General features: G+C 44.5%; 1 protein-coding gene across 4 annotated transcripts in view; it reads left to right on the forward strand.

The window, feature by feature from the left end:
• The window catches only part of NFIA (nuclear factor I A), a 422,222-nt gene that overhangs the window by 289,938 nt on the left and 116,555 nt on the right, over window positions 1-15,729 (forward strand). For all 4 annotated transcript variants that reach the window (XM_075556962.1, XM_075556953.1, XM_075556946.1 and 1 more), the window contains exon 5: window positions 5,593-5,710. In XM_075556962.1, the coding sequence (XP_075413077.1) occupies window positions 5,593-5,710 (118 nt within the window). The remainder of the gene's footprint in view (window positions 1-5,592; window positions 5,711-15,729) is intronic.

Here is a 15,729-nt window from a genome sequence, read left to right on the forward strand (position 1 = left end):
ATTGATGTATATATGGATTGTGATAAGAGTTGTATGAGCCCCTAATAAAATGTTTTAAAAAAAAGAAGGAAATGTGATCAGGTATTATTTTATAATCCCATTAGATTGTAACTCTTTTGTGGGAAAAGACACTGAAGACCACTTTAAAAATGCCAAGTTTGAGGTATACGTTATAGATGGCAGTCAGTGTGATACAATTTAAAAAAAATCACAGGTTTCAAGGTCAGACACCCTGGAAGTTTAATACTGCCTCTGCCTCTTTCTTAATTTTCTGTAATCCAGGACAAGGTATTTAATCTCACTCTAGGATTGGTTTATCATCTAGAAAGTGTACTTCCCTGAGAAGGTCGTTTTGAGGATTAAATTGGGTAGAATAAAGAAATTATCAAAACACATAATTACTTAGGTATCCAGAGGAATTTACCTAAAGCCTACCACTTCAATTCTTAGTTACCTGTCAAAGGTGATTCCAGTTCTCCAGATTGTAGACATGAAACCAAAGATAAACCACATTCTCTGCTGGCGAGTCATTCTGACTCATGGCGACCCTGTGGGCAGAATAGAACTGCTCTGTGTGTTTCTGAGGCTTTAAATCTTTATGGAAACAGAGAGTCTCATTTTTCTTTTGAGAGGCTGGTGGGTTTGAATGTGTGGTTAGTAACCCACTATGCCACCAGGGCTCCTGGACATTGAGACAGCGCAGCCCATTTTGGGAACAGATAGGAAGCCTTTTCTTGTTGCTGACTATCGCTGGATCAGAGCCTATTCTAGTAGACTGGCCCTCCATGTAACACATACACATGGATGGCTATAGTTCAGGGGGTATTTTCTGATGCGATTCTTTTGAAGAAGGCAGAGTTTAGGTGTATGCCTTACTAAGATTATTTAACCCAGCTTGGGAACCTAGTCTCATTCCAGAAACTCAGGGATTTTTAAAACAAAACTAAAGAAACACATAAAATCCAGTGTACCCAGCCCTGAAGTTACCCAGCAGAAGTCCAGCAGAGACTTCTGGATGTCGCAGCTCAGCTCTGCCCAGCTATTTCCTGTCTCCCTCTGTAAGAACCCGTGCCACAGGATAGGTGGCAATTATAGGCCCCCCTGCTGGTCACAAGAAGTAAATATGGGCAAACTAAGAGATGTTTTGTAGGCCAAATTCTCCCCCCCCCCCCATTTTATTGAGGACTCTTAGAACTCTTGTCACAATCCATACATCGCAAATGTTAGAGAAGCAACCATACATCAAGCATATTTGTACATATGCTGCCTTCATTCCTTTCTAGACATTTACTTTCTGTTGAGCCCTTGGTATCAGCTTCTTCCCTGCCCCTCGCCCCCCCCCCCCCCCGCCAGGACCCCTCCATAACCCCTTGATACATTGTACATTGTTATTATTTTCATATCTCACACCTACCACTGTTTCCCTTCCCCCAAGTTTTCTGTTCTTCTCCCTGGAGAGGGCTGTATGATTATGTGTCAATCATTGCTCCCCCTTTCTCTCTTCTTCTCCCCCTCTTCCCCTACCCTTCTGGTATCACTATTCCCACTCCTGTTCCTGGATTCTGTGTGTAATGAGCTCCCATATCTTATCTATACCTGTGCACATGTTCCGGTCTAGTCTAAATTGAGAAGCAGCACTGGGGTCATGGTAGTGGCGAGGGGGTGGGGCGCGGGGTGAGGAAGCCTCAAGGAACCAGAGAAATATAGTGCGCTTCATCAATACTTTACTGCACCCTGGTTGACTCATCCCTTCCCTGTGGCCCCTCTGTGGGGGTATTGTTCCATTGTCTACAGATGGGCTTTGTAGCCCATCTCTGCTTCTATCCCCCCTCGTTAACAACATGTTTTTGTTTGTTTGTTATGTGTCTACTAATGCCTATTACCCGGTCTCTATGACTCCTCATGATCACACTTGCGGTGTGCTTCTTCCACATAGACTTGTTGCTTCTCTGCTGAATGGCAGCTTGTGTAACTTCAAGTGTAGGCTAAAGTTTTCATCTCTCCAAGAGGTGGGACCAACCATGTTTGCACATGCAGTGTCCTCCACGGGCCTCTTGGCTCCCTTGGCAGTGTATGACCAAGGCAATTGCTTTATCCAGGCAACTTTCCCCGGTCCTCTTCCTTACTTCTTGCCTTTGCCCTCCTTCCTTCAGAAATAATTTGTAAAATATATTAAAGTTCTTCAAAAAAAATTTTAATCAAGCATTCTTTTCCTGGATAGATTACAGTTGAAGTGTGAAAACAGAAGTGCCTTGGGATACATCCCACTGGGTGGAGGGAAGCCTGTAGAGTCTCAGAAGTCTCCCTCCCTCCAGCCCTGGGTCCTGCCACTCCTGGTTGCTCCTCTAACTCCCCATCACATGTGAGTGAAGAAGATGTGAGGAAGTGGCTGCTACGTCCCTGTCCCACTGAGGTCACAACTCCACTCTGAAACTGGTAGGAAGATCAGACCACCGTTCTGTATGAGAGATTTGCATGCCTAAGCTCCCTTTAGGCACCAAGCCTTAGTACATGCCTATTGGATTTAACTGAGCTACTTACAAGCAAATCGAAATTATATGCCAGATTATGAAGAAAGCCTGGTTCTGAAGATCAGTCAGTGGAAACCTCATTTCCACAGTGGTCTGGTGGGCAACTGATTCTGTCATGGGCTTGCCCCAGGCCTGGGCAGCGTTTCCTTCCCTGTGCCACGAGTCTCCGACAGTCCTAGCAACAATTACCTGCTAGGCTGATAAGAATGACGGGTGATCTAGACCCAGAGTTGAGTCATTAGCCTCTACCTCCTCCAGCCTGGCTAGTGTCATACTTAAAATATCTTGGAGTGAAAGGGGAAATGGTGTAAGTAAATTTAATATAAAAAGCTAATTAGGGAATGGCTAGCAACATTACTCCCCAGAACCCTGTTGACACTCATTGCCAAACATTGTTTTGGAACCAAAGGCCCACTCTCCAATCAACCCCTGTCATCAACAAAGGGATTTGAATTTCAAACCATACATGTCAGTATCTGAGTGTTTAGTAGTGACTTTGTTTACATAATGATAGTTATGATTGTAGTATCATTATTAGTACTAATACAAACATCTAAATAAGCTTCACACCTTATTGTGTCCCTCCATGCCTACTGTCTTTCATAGTTCATGTGGCACCACTCTCCCCCCAGGTGACCAAGCAGTAGCCTGGGCAGTCCTCCTGGGTCCCTTCTCTCTCGCCCTTAGTACCCTGCTCAAACACCCAGCACGTGTTCCCACTCTAACTCCCAGGTAGCTTACCTCAGCCTTCGCCTTTCTGCCCCTGGAGTCTAGACCCCGCCCAGGGTGTCTCGTTGAGGTGCCTCTATGGCCTCTGTGGTTTCACTGACGATAGTCTTCAGCCACCAGCCACATACGTTCCACTAAAGCCCGGGTGGCCCGCTGTTAGACTGGGGGGTGGCTCACCAGGATCTCACACGGTCCCTCACACAGAGGGATGATTCTAGGTGGTGGATGCAAATCTGATCACAGCTCTTCCATACTGTGTGGGTGGGTTCTCCCTTGACTCGCGAGGACAACTTACTCTACAGTCAATTCCATTTCGAACAATGCTTATGGACTGGTATGAGGGATTGCATCAGATGCTGGTGTTACAACTTCAAGTATAATAGAGTGATCATACTTTAGTGGCTTAGACATTTGGGCATCTCCTGGGTTCAAATTCATGCTCCTTATGAAATCTACCAACCAGCCTGCCCATGACCTGACCGTAACTCTCCCATCCTCACTTTCCTGACGAGCTGTAACTGGCACCACACCGAGCGCTCAGAAGGTCAGTGAGATGGTTTGCTCTATTTCGTCGGTGTGTGCTGCTTCCTCTCCCTAGAATGCCTCTGTCCTCTCCACAGAGTACTTGCATCTTGCCTGGGGAACGTTGCCCAGCCATCTCCTTCTCTGAGGCCCCTTTACATCTTTGAGCCTGTCGTCCTCGAGCTGGGCAGAGAGCCCACTTCTGTGTGCTTTGTTTCAGTCCTTTTCTCATCTGGGACAGATCTGGGCAGCCACCAAAACAAGGCACCCCACTGCCGTGTAGTCAGTGCTGACTCATTAGGACCCTCTAGGGCAGGGTCAAACTGCCCTGTGAGTGTCCGAGACTGTACCTCTTTACAGGGGTCAAAAGCCACACCTTTCTCCCATGGAGCAGCTGGTGGTCAAACTGCTGACCTTGCAGTTAGTGGCCTTACATGCAACCACGACGCCCCCAGGGCTACTTTTGGTCCTCACAGACTCCTAGTCATTTGTTGAAACAATGGCAGTCCCTCATTCATGGCATCAGGAATTATTATTTCTTATTATAGATACGTAGGAATCCTTTTGGTGTGCTGGGTTGAGTTGAGCTGCTAACCCCAAGGTCAGAGCTGGAGCGCACCACCCGCTCCCTGTGAGAAAGATGAGGCTGTCTGCTCCCACACAGTGGACAGTCTCAGAAACCCACAGGGCAGTTCTACTTTGTCCTGGGCGGTCGCTAGGAATCAGATAGGACTCAATGGCAATACAGTTTGTTTGTTTAATTGCAGACATTTGAAAAAGAAAATGATTGCTATCAAGTCTATCTGACATATGGCCATCCCATGTGTATGAGAGTTGACCTGTGCTTCAGAGGGTTTTTCTAAGGTTGATTTTTCTTGGAAGTAGGTCACCAGGCCCTACTTCTGAGGCACCACTGGGTGAAGTTGAACCTTTAACTTACCAGTTCTCAGCTGAGTGCATTACTGTTTGCATCCAGGGGCCTTTACATTTATCAATGAACCCATTTCTGTAACCTTCCCTCTCACACCAACACGGGAAAACAGATCTCCCACAGGTCCTCTTTGAATATCACAGAGTCAAAGTTTTCTTGGGCAGTCCCTTACATCAGAGGTCAGCAACATTGTCCGCAAAGCAACAGAGAGTCAATGGATTGCTTTGTGGGCCACTGATCTGTGCTGTGATGCTGTGAAAGTAGGTAACAAGTGTAGGAATGGGTGAGACTCCATTCCAATAAAACTTTCTTTATGCAAACTACAACCTAGGGACTGCAGCCAGAGGTCGAGAGCTCCTGCCTTAAATTACAAGGCGAGATGAATATATTAAAGTGTATGCAAGTTGCTGAGGTGATTCAGTGTCAAGAAAAATCATCCATTTCTCATTGCAAGGGCTTGGGGATGGGTGCCTAACAAAGATGAGCTCCTTGCTCTCACCAGCATTCAGAGCAGAACTCCAAAATACAGAGGGGCAGAATGCCAAAATCAAGATCTGGCCAAGTTCAGAAAAGCCTGGGGGAAATCTGGGCTGGCCATTAAAGAACTTCTAAGACTCAACCATGGAGATATTTTTGCTAAAAGCACTCAAGACTGTTGTAACCTAGGCGGTGACAATCTTTATAACACACACACACACACACACACACACACACACCTTCTTGTATAAATGATGTTTGTCAACATAAAGTTCATCACTGTTTCTTGCGGATAAACTTATATAAATGCCAAAAAAGAAACTATATTGAATACAACACTGAACTATGAGCTCACTGATCTATTGTTCCCCAAACTTGACTGATGTTTTCCTTTTATTTCAGCACCAATTGCTGCAGGAACTGGCCCGAATTTCTCTCTCTCGGACTTGGAAAGTTCTTCGTACTACAGCATGAGTCCGGGAGCAATGAGGAGGTCGTTACCAAGTACATCCTCGACCAGGTAATTGATTAGAAGCTCACACAGGGTAAACTCCATAGTTCCACACCTTGATTTTAGCTCTGGGCCTGCTAGGCGTTTGTCAATGCCGCTATAGGCGTAGAAGATAGCAAAGGTGGTAATCAGGCCCTGTAGACTTCCAGGCTCCTTGGGTGAGGGGGTGAAGGCAAATGCACACAAAGCAGACTCACATACGCACATCGACGTGTAAAAAGCAGTGATGCTCTTGTGTGATGTAGGCCAATAGTAAGCGTGGTTAGTTGCTGTTGAGTCAGCCCAGCTTATAGCAACCCCTGCGTGACAGAATGAACACGGTGTCTGGCCGTGTGCCGTCTTCGTAAGGGTTGAGATGCCTGAATCCATCGTTGCAGCCTCTGTGTCCATCCTCTCTTGGAGGGTTTCCCTTGCCTTCTTTGGTTCTGCACGGTACCAAACACAATGACCCTTTCTAACAATCGACCCCTCCTTGTAACATGTTAGAGTCTGTGAATTGAGGCCTCAGATAATATTCAGTGATTCCGTGGGTTGTTGTTGGCTAGGTTTATCAGTAATCGATCACCATGCCTTTCTTCCTAGTCTATTTTCATCTGGAAGCTCTGCCAGTAGCTAACTATTCAACACGAGTGACCCTACTGGGACTTGAAACACCTGTGTCATAGCTTCCAGCATCAAAGCTGCATATAAGCCATCTCAGGATGACAAACTGACAAATGGACAGTCGTAAAAATATAAAGAAGGCGTTAGCACAAACACTTCTCTTTCCTGCAGCATCCAGAATGACTGTCCTAAGATCAGAATCTCACGGTATCATTTCCCTGCTTCAAAGGCTCCTCGTAAGAGTGTCTTAGCAGAGCCGACGAGGTCCTTTATGATCTGGTCCTGGACCACATTTCAAGCCTCATCTCTTGTCACTACAGTCCATTGGTACCAGGTGTTTCTGTCCCTGCGTTGAACCAGGTTCTCAACACTCTGGGCTTTCCTTCCCCTTGTTCCCCCTACCTGGAATGCCTTTTCTTTCCCTGCCTGTGTGGCAAACAGTGAGTAGCCACACTCCACATCTCCTTCCACTTTCTCTGCCTGCTCCAGCAGGTAATAATCTGGGAGGCTGAGGTTTGATGGGCTGCAGCGTATGTACCCACCTCTGCTTCCTTGCTTTCCTGGGTCCACGCATCGGGAGGCACTGTCAGAAAATTGAGGTCTGCGAAGCAGGAGGGCAGGATGTCTCTTCTGCAGCTCCCTCTCCTCTAAGCGCTCGCCTACAGCTTGGTTCTCTTTCTTTGAGTTCTGGTGACCCTTCCTCTCTTGGCCCCTTCAGACAACAGTGGCAGAGGGAGGACTTGTGCTGCGCTGGACGTGTTGGCCAGGGTTGGTGAGGTGGGAGGGAAAAGGAATGCCATTCTGAGCGGAATGAAAATTGAGCAAAGGCCCAGAGAGAGAAAGGACGGATGATGACTGCAGCAGGTTCTTAAGAAAGTAAAGGCAAGGCTTGCTTGGGGAAGGAAATGGTGTTTGGGGGTTTATTTGGCAGAAAATTGTTACAATCTCGTCCTCATCCCCTTAGCCAGCCCTACATACTAGCCCAGCCTCTTTCCTGCTTCTACTGCCACCCAAAGGTTTCAGACATCTAGTCTGCTGGAGTTGGCGGAAGAGCTGAACCACTGGTATCCTGAGGTGAGACTCTGGCAATGAATGCAGCCAGATCGGAAGCCCCCTTGCAATGCAGATGTGAAAGAATATTGTGCAAGAGCTCCACTTGGTCACAATTCCAGGTTCTTGGTCCTCCCCAGAGGCCACAGAGCCCAAATCAAAATGAAGCCCTTTTGCAAGATCCTGTTGTCTCCTGATAAACCTGTACCAGAGGGAAAGGGATCAGGCATTCAACCCGCAGCATTCTTTTACAAATGGCTTTAGCACTGGACAGTGACAACAGGGAAAGGAGTGGTGCAGAGTGGTCAGAAACAGTGGCCGGATTACACATTTCCTGGGTAGCAATCCGACCCACTATCTGCCCTGCTTTTTGTGTATTTTACCATCATACCTGTTAGGATAGTGGATACTGAGCCCTTCAGGTTATGGAGACCCTGAAGGTAATTAAAGAAAGCCACCCCCTAAATTTCACCACTGAATCCCACCAACCTTTTCCCTTTTCCTTCACGACAGTGTAGGCCCATCCTACCTGGGGTGGCGGAGTGTGCGTCACGGCAACTCCAAGTGCATTTGTAACCAAACAGTGCAATTGCTCGAGTGCTCATAAATTTGGGGGATTTTGAATGTTTGCTGATGGAAGGGACGTTTTGTGTAACTGCGCACAGTCAACATGAAAAGGCTGTGCAAATACTTGTGGGTGATGATTAATTTGGAGGTTTGTGTGCTGTTGGTTTTTCATACGTGTGCTGCCCATGTGCCGTATCGACTCAGATGGGACCCCTCACCACCATCCTTCCACTCGCACTGCGGCCAGGGTCTTTCCCTCGCACTGCTGTCTGAGTGGGAGGCGGTTATTAATACCGTTGAAAATGGCCAGGGCTGTCCTAGGGTTCCACAAACAGTTAACCCGATAAGGAGCTAATTATAAACTGCACCAGTAGTTAATCATGCAGCAATATGTGTGTTTTTCTATCATCAAGCTCTTCCTAATATGACTTTTAAAATAGACATATTGATATATGTATTAAGTACACATCATATATGTATATGTGTGTATATATATATACTTAAATACATAGGTTCAGCAGTGATCTATTGTACAAGTTACAAAATATGCCCAGAATATTCCATATTTACCTAGAGAAGTTCGTTAGTCAGTTAGTCAAGTAATATTTCTTCGGGTTGTGCTAATAATCATTGGTCACCTGCTCTGTCTCGTCACATACATAGCCTCTTTAACCTTCACAGTAGTTTCACAGCACAGCCAGAGCGCCCCTTTGGTCATGGAGAGCGGAGTGGAATCCCTTTTCAGCAAGGTTGGACCTGCATTCAGCCTCGGCTGTGGTGTGCCTGAGGAGCCGTAATGTTCCCACACTGCCTCCTCTGAAGGAGCAATAGACCATAGTCCTCAAAAAAAAAGGGAACTCTAGCATCTTGCCTTTACCTTGACAGATAGCCTTTGCTCTATTGAATTGCTGTTAATATCTTCCTTTAAAAATATCCTCTCTTCCTGGACTGTAAGCTAGTTGAAGGACAATGCACACCTATGCTAGTTTGGCAACACTATTAAAGCACCCCGATCATCGTAATCACACATAGGATGAAGGTGCACCTGACCCAAGCCATGACATTTTCAATGGCCTATATGCATGTGAAAGTTGTACATTGGAATAAGAACAACCAAAGAAGAATCTATGCTTTTGAATTGTGTTGCTGGCAAGATATATCGAAAGTCCCATGGACTGACTGCTAAAAGACCAACAAATCTGCCTTGGAAGAAATATAGCCAGAACGCTTTTGGCAGGCAAGGATGACAAGACTTCATCTTACATACTTTGGACATGTTTACAGGAGAGACTGGTCCCCAGAGAAGGACCTCGTGCTTGGTGGAGGGGCAACAGAAAGAGGAAGGCTCTCAGTGAGAGAGACTGGCACAGGGCTGCAACAGTGGGCTCGAGCATAGGAACCATTGTGAGGCTGGCACAGGACCGGGCAGTGTTTCTGTCTGCTGTGCGCAGGGCCATCATGGAGTGGAACCGAATCAGTGGTCCCTAACCACATGAACCATGATAACAACAGCATTACTCTCCGAGGCCGTGGCTCTGCAGTCACATAAGAGAGCTCTGCAGCCTAGCGGTGTAGACTGGCAAGTAAACGACAATCCTCAGGGAAGAGGCATTCGAGGCTTGTGGAAACAAAGTAAGGCTTCTAGGCCTTGTTCATCGTAGGAATTAGGCAAATACATAGAGTGAAGGCAATAGTCTTCCCAAATTATATGAGAAAGCTTTAGAAAATTCATGGAAAGATGGTACTAGAAGGTAATGAAATTTGTCCATGAACTTTTTGAAGGACTCTTGGTAGATGGAATTGCTAGAAACACAAGAGGAAATCTCGTGCCCAGGAAGCAGAGCTAGTGTAAGCTAGCCCGAGGAGTGTGTAATCCTCCCTTACAAGTATGGGCCTTACTGGCATTTTCCTGTGCTCTGCGAATGTTTCTAGACGAATAGAATCAGTGTATTAGAAAGCCAAGGTCAAGAGACCAAAATCAACAAACTGTGAAAGTAAATATATGTGTGTGCGTATAATTTACATGCATACACAAAACACATACATGTATGTGGGTGACTATGTGTATATAACATCTATTTATACACACACACATATATGTGGGTATGTGTGTCAGTGTGATTGACCAGAGGTACTATTCTCCTTCAGGAGAAGCATCTCCAAAGCCCCAGAGGGGTAAGGTCAAATTTTGAGATTAAATAGATGTTCAATCCAAAATCGCACCATCAACATAAATTATCTGTCAGCTCCGAGAAGTCAGTAAGCTCTCAAAGCTCTCTAACTGTCTTTCTTGGTGTTTCTCACTTTCTTAACTCCTGGATCTTTCTCTCTCCTTCACTCTATACCTTCAACCTCCAGATATTTATCCCGTGTCAACCCTTACTTTCCAAACAAGCCAGCTAATAACCACAGAATCTCTCCATTTAGGGTTGAATAACTGCGTGGACTGTTTGCATTTTACCAGAGAGTGTCCAAGAAACCAAACAAGCTTTACAAACTCACAACTATGAATGATGGGAGAATGATCATGTGGAACCCTAACTGGTCTCCCCTTGAATCATGACACTTGGATAAATCATTGTCTCATATATTCACACGGCTATTTCTAAGAAAATATCCCAGTTGTGCACCTATTCTAGTAGAACAGAGCAGGTGATAATAATATATAGAAAGAGCTGGCATGGGGCAAGAAGAATGAGTGATTGTCATATCGTGAACCTGAGGCAGAGGTTATGCCTTACATTTTCCCCGAGTTTCCTTCTTTTCAAGGTCAAAAAGGAGAAATAACAGGTCATTGACTTCATATTTTCTAATAAAAGGAAACCACAGAAATTTGCTAGAGACCATCCCTTGTTGAGGGGGCAGGCTGGTTCTCTGTAATTGAAAGGTTCATTTTGGTTATACTCTTTTATAAAGGAGTTTGTCTAGATGTAGTCTTAATAATATAGAAGTTTTCTTCAGATGGCTTATTTCTTTATAAAATTTAAAGAAAAGACTTAAGAAAAAACATGGACAAAACTATTAATATTAACTTATTTTGGGTGCTAAGCCAGTTTGGTCCAGATACGTTGCTTTCCAATGGTTTAGCTTTAAGGAGACTGAAACATCACGGCAAGGATGCAGACATGCCATCTTTCATGATGGTAAGAAAAGAAATGATTGTGGTCTACAATCATTGTTTGACTAGACAGTTTCTTTATGGAATTGGTCACACTGTCGACTTCTTGTTAGGCCCTTGGCTATTCTGTTTCTGCTCATCTATGTCCTCTGCCCCTCCTGGGCTTCTCAACTTTGTTTTAGGGTAAATGTTGACTCTTTGGTCTCATATAGGAAATAACTTAAGGGCACACAGTATTCATGGATGATACTATTTATTTTATAATCAAAGCTATTACTTGGTAAAAGTTGACCACCAAGTTCCAAGTTCAAAGGGTATCTTCGGGGATCCATTCTCTAATTTCTATTGATCCAGTAAGTTTTGACAGTTTTTGGTATTTGAGTTGTTACACATTTCATTCCCTTTCTATCTGGGAGCTTCTGTGTCCACATCAGCAGGGTTGGTAGTGGCAGTCAAGCAGCCTCAAGCTTCTCTGGTCTCGGGCTAGAGAGGCTGTGGTTCCTGTGGGCTCATATTTTCTTTGGTTTGCATACAATATTTGTCCTTTTGTGATTGGTTCATTCAACTCAGTGTAATGTTATCCAGGTTTATCCATGGTAATCAGATTATTCTTTGTAGCTGTGAAAAGTTCCATTGTATGTTTAAAAATCACAATGTATTAATCAGTCCATCTGTAGATGAGTATTGATATTGGTTCCATCTTTTGCTTATTGTGAACAAGTTTCAATGAACAGAGGGGTGTTTATGTCAAGTCATGTCACTGCTCTTATATTTCTGTTCCCCCAAACTTGGTTGATCATGTTCTCGGTGATTTAGTATTTATAGAATAATATCACCTGGCAGTTATATAATGTTGTGATCACTCCTCAATGTGATCAACTAATCATGTAAAGAGATTAGGGTGGACATAACACTCAAACCCCAGCCCTGATTAGATGTATGGGAAATGTCCCCGAAGTATGGTTTGTATCACCTTTTCTCTTATAGGAGATAAAGAGAGGAAAAAGTGAAAAGAGGAGGGAGTTGCTAGCCACCAACAAAGAACTAGGAGCAGGATACATCCTGAGGAAAAGCCTTCTTGCCCTGCTTGATGCCCTGAATTCAGATTTTTAGCTTCCTAAACTGTAAAAGGATACATGTATGACATTTTACTCTAGCAGCCCTAGGGAAAATGCCATACCATGTTCTATAGTGGTTGTACCATTCAGCAATTCCATCAGCAAAGATAAGGGTTCCAATACCCCTACAACCTCAACAGCATTTGTTCTTTTCTGTGTGTGTGTGTGTGTGTGTGTTTCTCTTTAATCATTGACATTTTTACAGAGATGAGGTGGTATCGCATTGTGGTTTTGACTAACGGCTAATGAAAGGATTCCTGGTGTCACAGCAGGTTAAGCATTCAGCTGAGAACAGCTAAGTGTACATTTCCAATCCACCCGCAACTCCCTGGGAGAAAGATGAGACTGTCTGCTCACATAAAATTTTCCAGTCTCAGAAACCCTGAGAAGCAGTTGTCCTGTGGCCTACAGGGTCGCTATTATTAGGATGGACTCTATCACAGTAGATGGGACTGGCTAATGATCAGGAACCTCTTTTAATGGATTGTGAGCCTCAATGTCCACTTCCGGGAAGTGTCTTTGTTTGTCCTTTTCCCGTTGTTTGATTGGCTTGCTTTTGTTTGTGAGTTGTTGACATTTTCTCTGTATTTTAGAGATGAGACACTTATCCTATATATCATTGTCAAATATTTTCCCAGTCTGTAAGTTCTCATTTTACTCCCTTGCTAAAGTCTTCTGATGAACATAAGTATTTAATATTTAAGTGGTTCCATCCTCTAATTGGTCTTCTGCCATTCATACATTTTTAGTATCATTTAACAGACTGTTTGTGCCCCAAATTGGTCCCTTAGTTTTGATGCTATGTTATCTTCTAGGAACTTTATAGTTTTCACTTTAACATTTAGGACTTTGAGCCATTTTTAGATGATTTTTCTACATGGTATAAGGTATGCACCTTGATTCACTTTCTACATGTGGAGTACCAGTTTTGTGAGCACCAGTTGTTCATTCCCCATTGGTGGAAGATCAGCTGTTTGTAGATGGGAACTTCTGCATTTCTGTTTTCATGGCTGCACGTCTCATAGTGTTCTCCCTGCTTCTAGCTTCTGTTCCCTAATAGCCCTTTTGTCTTCCAAAATCCATCAACCACACAGCTTCCAGTTATGGCCCTTCCAAAACTGCATGCTGGAATCCCTCTCCTGTGTAGTGTTTTTGGGACTCTCCCCTGTTTGTAGCATAAAGTACTGGCACTAATACCTTGTGTAACCCCTACCTCCTCATATTTTACTGTGCCCCTCCTTCCACTTCAGCCACACTAGATACCTGACAGAATGTGTCACACTTTATCAGGGTAATGTGCAGAATATCTGATGCCCTGTCTCTCCTGGGCTGCACCAAGCAGAAACAAATGTCACTCTGCCTCAGTGCTTGGACAAGGACCTACAAGGTTCCTGATGTGCTGGGGTGGCAAGATTAAGAGAAATGTATGGGGCTTGAGGCAATATCTGGTTAACAATTTGTGTAAAGAGGTGGGAACCTCTTCATCAATTTCAAGGGATACCTCCCCCCAAAAAACACACCATAGCTACAAGCTGACCAATTCCCTCTCAGTAGACCATAAACCAAAAACTCATACTGACTCATAGAAACCCTATAGGATAGGTACAACTTTCCGTGTGAATTTGGGGGACCATAACTTTTCACAGGAGTAGAAAGCCTCAACTTTCTCCCAATTTGCAGCTGGTGGCTTCAAACTGCTGACCTTGCAGTTAGCAGCCCTGTGCATAACCATTACACCAGCACCAGGGCTCCTCCAGTAAACTATAGACTCTTTATATGCGTAGTAAGTTAAACTCACTAGTTTCCATAGTTTACTGGCCAATCTCAGTAAGGTGCATACCAATCACAATGGCAGGTTGTGGTCCAGGCCTAGACAAAAAATAGCAAACCCTACATTTTTTACAGTTTACCAACCTGTAGAAAAATAACATCCCTCAACGTCGCTCCCGCTCAGAGCAGCCAAACCACAGAAAAGACCACATGACCGGCCCCACTATGAGACAAGACATCCCTCACTGACCCATAGCCCTACAGGAACAACACTGGAGACACAGTGTGGGAATTCCACCCAATCTGATCCCACTACACCGAGGCAAAACACTAAGGGTGTGCAATAGAACAGTAAAGGGAACAGAGCAACAAAATCCCCAGGGAATACCAAAAATAGCCTTTGGGGCCAGGGCTTGGCACCCCAACAGTCTCGACTAGAAAACACTCCTAAAGGCCAACAAACAATCCTTGGACTAACTGCAAGCTTTTCTTTCTTGTTGTGTTTTGCTTTGCTTTCTGTCATTGGTTTGTTGTTGTTTTGTTTTATTTTGTTGCCTGGATTTGCTGTGTCCTGTTTTTGTGCATGTTATCATCTCCGCAGGTCTGTCTAAATAAGATAGGCCAGATGAACAATCTGGAGGAAAACACAACGGGACCGAAAGTTCCGGGTGGGGACATGGGAGAGGGGGAGGTGGGGGGAAAGGTAGTGGTGTTAGCAAACCCAGGGACAAGGGAACAACAAGTGATCCAATCAGTGATGGGGGGAGGGTGTAGGAAGCCTGGTAGGGCATAATCAAGGGTAATGTAACCAAGAGGAATTACTAAAACCCAAATGAATACTGAGCATGATAGTGGGACAAAAGGAAAGTCAAAGGAAATAGAGGAAAGAGCTAGGAGGCAAAGGGCATTTATAGAAGTCTAAATAAAGCATGTACATATGTAAATATTTATATTTGAGGATGGGGAAATAGCTCTATGTGCATAGATTTATAGATTTAATACTAAGGTAGCAGAAGGACATTGGGCCTCCACTCAAGTACTCCCTCAATGCAAGAATACTTTGTTCTATTAAACTGTCATTATATAATGCTCACCTTCCCGACATGATCACTGAAGACAAAGAAGATGAATAAGCAGATGTGGTGAAGAAAGCTGATGGTGCCCAGCTATCAAAATATATAGCATCTGGGGTCTTAAAGGCTTGAAGGCAAACAAGCGGCCATCTAAGTCAGAAGCAACAAATCCCACATGGAAGAAGCACACCAGCCTGCGTGATCATGAGGTGCCTCAGGGATCCGTTATCAGGCATCAAAAAACAAAAAATCATATCATTGTGTGCTTACCTCACTGATATGATCGCTGAAGACAAATGGGTACATAAGCAAATGTGGCAAAGAAAGATGATGGTGCCCGGCTATCAAAAGATATAGAGTCTGGGATCTTAAAGCTTGAAGGTAAACAAGCGGCCATCTAGCTCAGAAGCAACAAAGCCCTCTTGGAAGAAACACACCAGCCTGTGGGATCACGAGGTGCTGAAGGGATCAGGTATCAGGCATCATCAGAACAAAAAAAATCACATCATTGTGAATGAGGGGGAGACCCAAAGCCCATCTGTAGGCAATTGGACATGCCCTTACAGAAGGGTCTCAGGGAGAAGACAAGCCAGACAGGGTGCAATGTAGCAATGATAAAACATACAACTTTCCTCTAGTTCCTAAATGCTTCCTCCGCCCCCCACCCCAATATCATAATCCCAATTCTACCTTACAAATCCAGCTAGACCCGAGGATATACACTGGTAC

The sequence above is a fragment of the Tenrec ecaudatus genome, chromosome 1 (genome assembly GCF_050624435.1).
Source record: "Tenrec ecaudatus isolate mTenEca1 chromosome 1, mTenEca1.hap1, whole genome shotgun sequence".
Classification (NCBI taxonomy): Eukaryota; Metazoa; Chordata; class Mammalia; order Afrosoricida; family Tenrecidae; genus Tenrec; species Tenrec ecaudatus.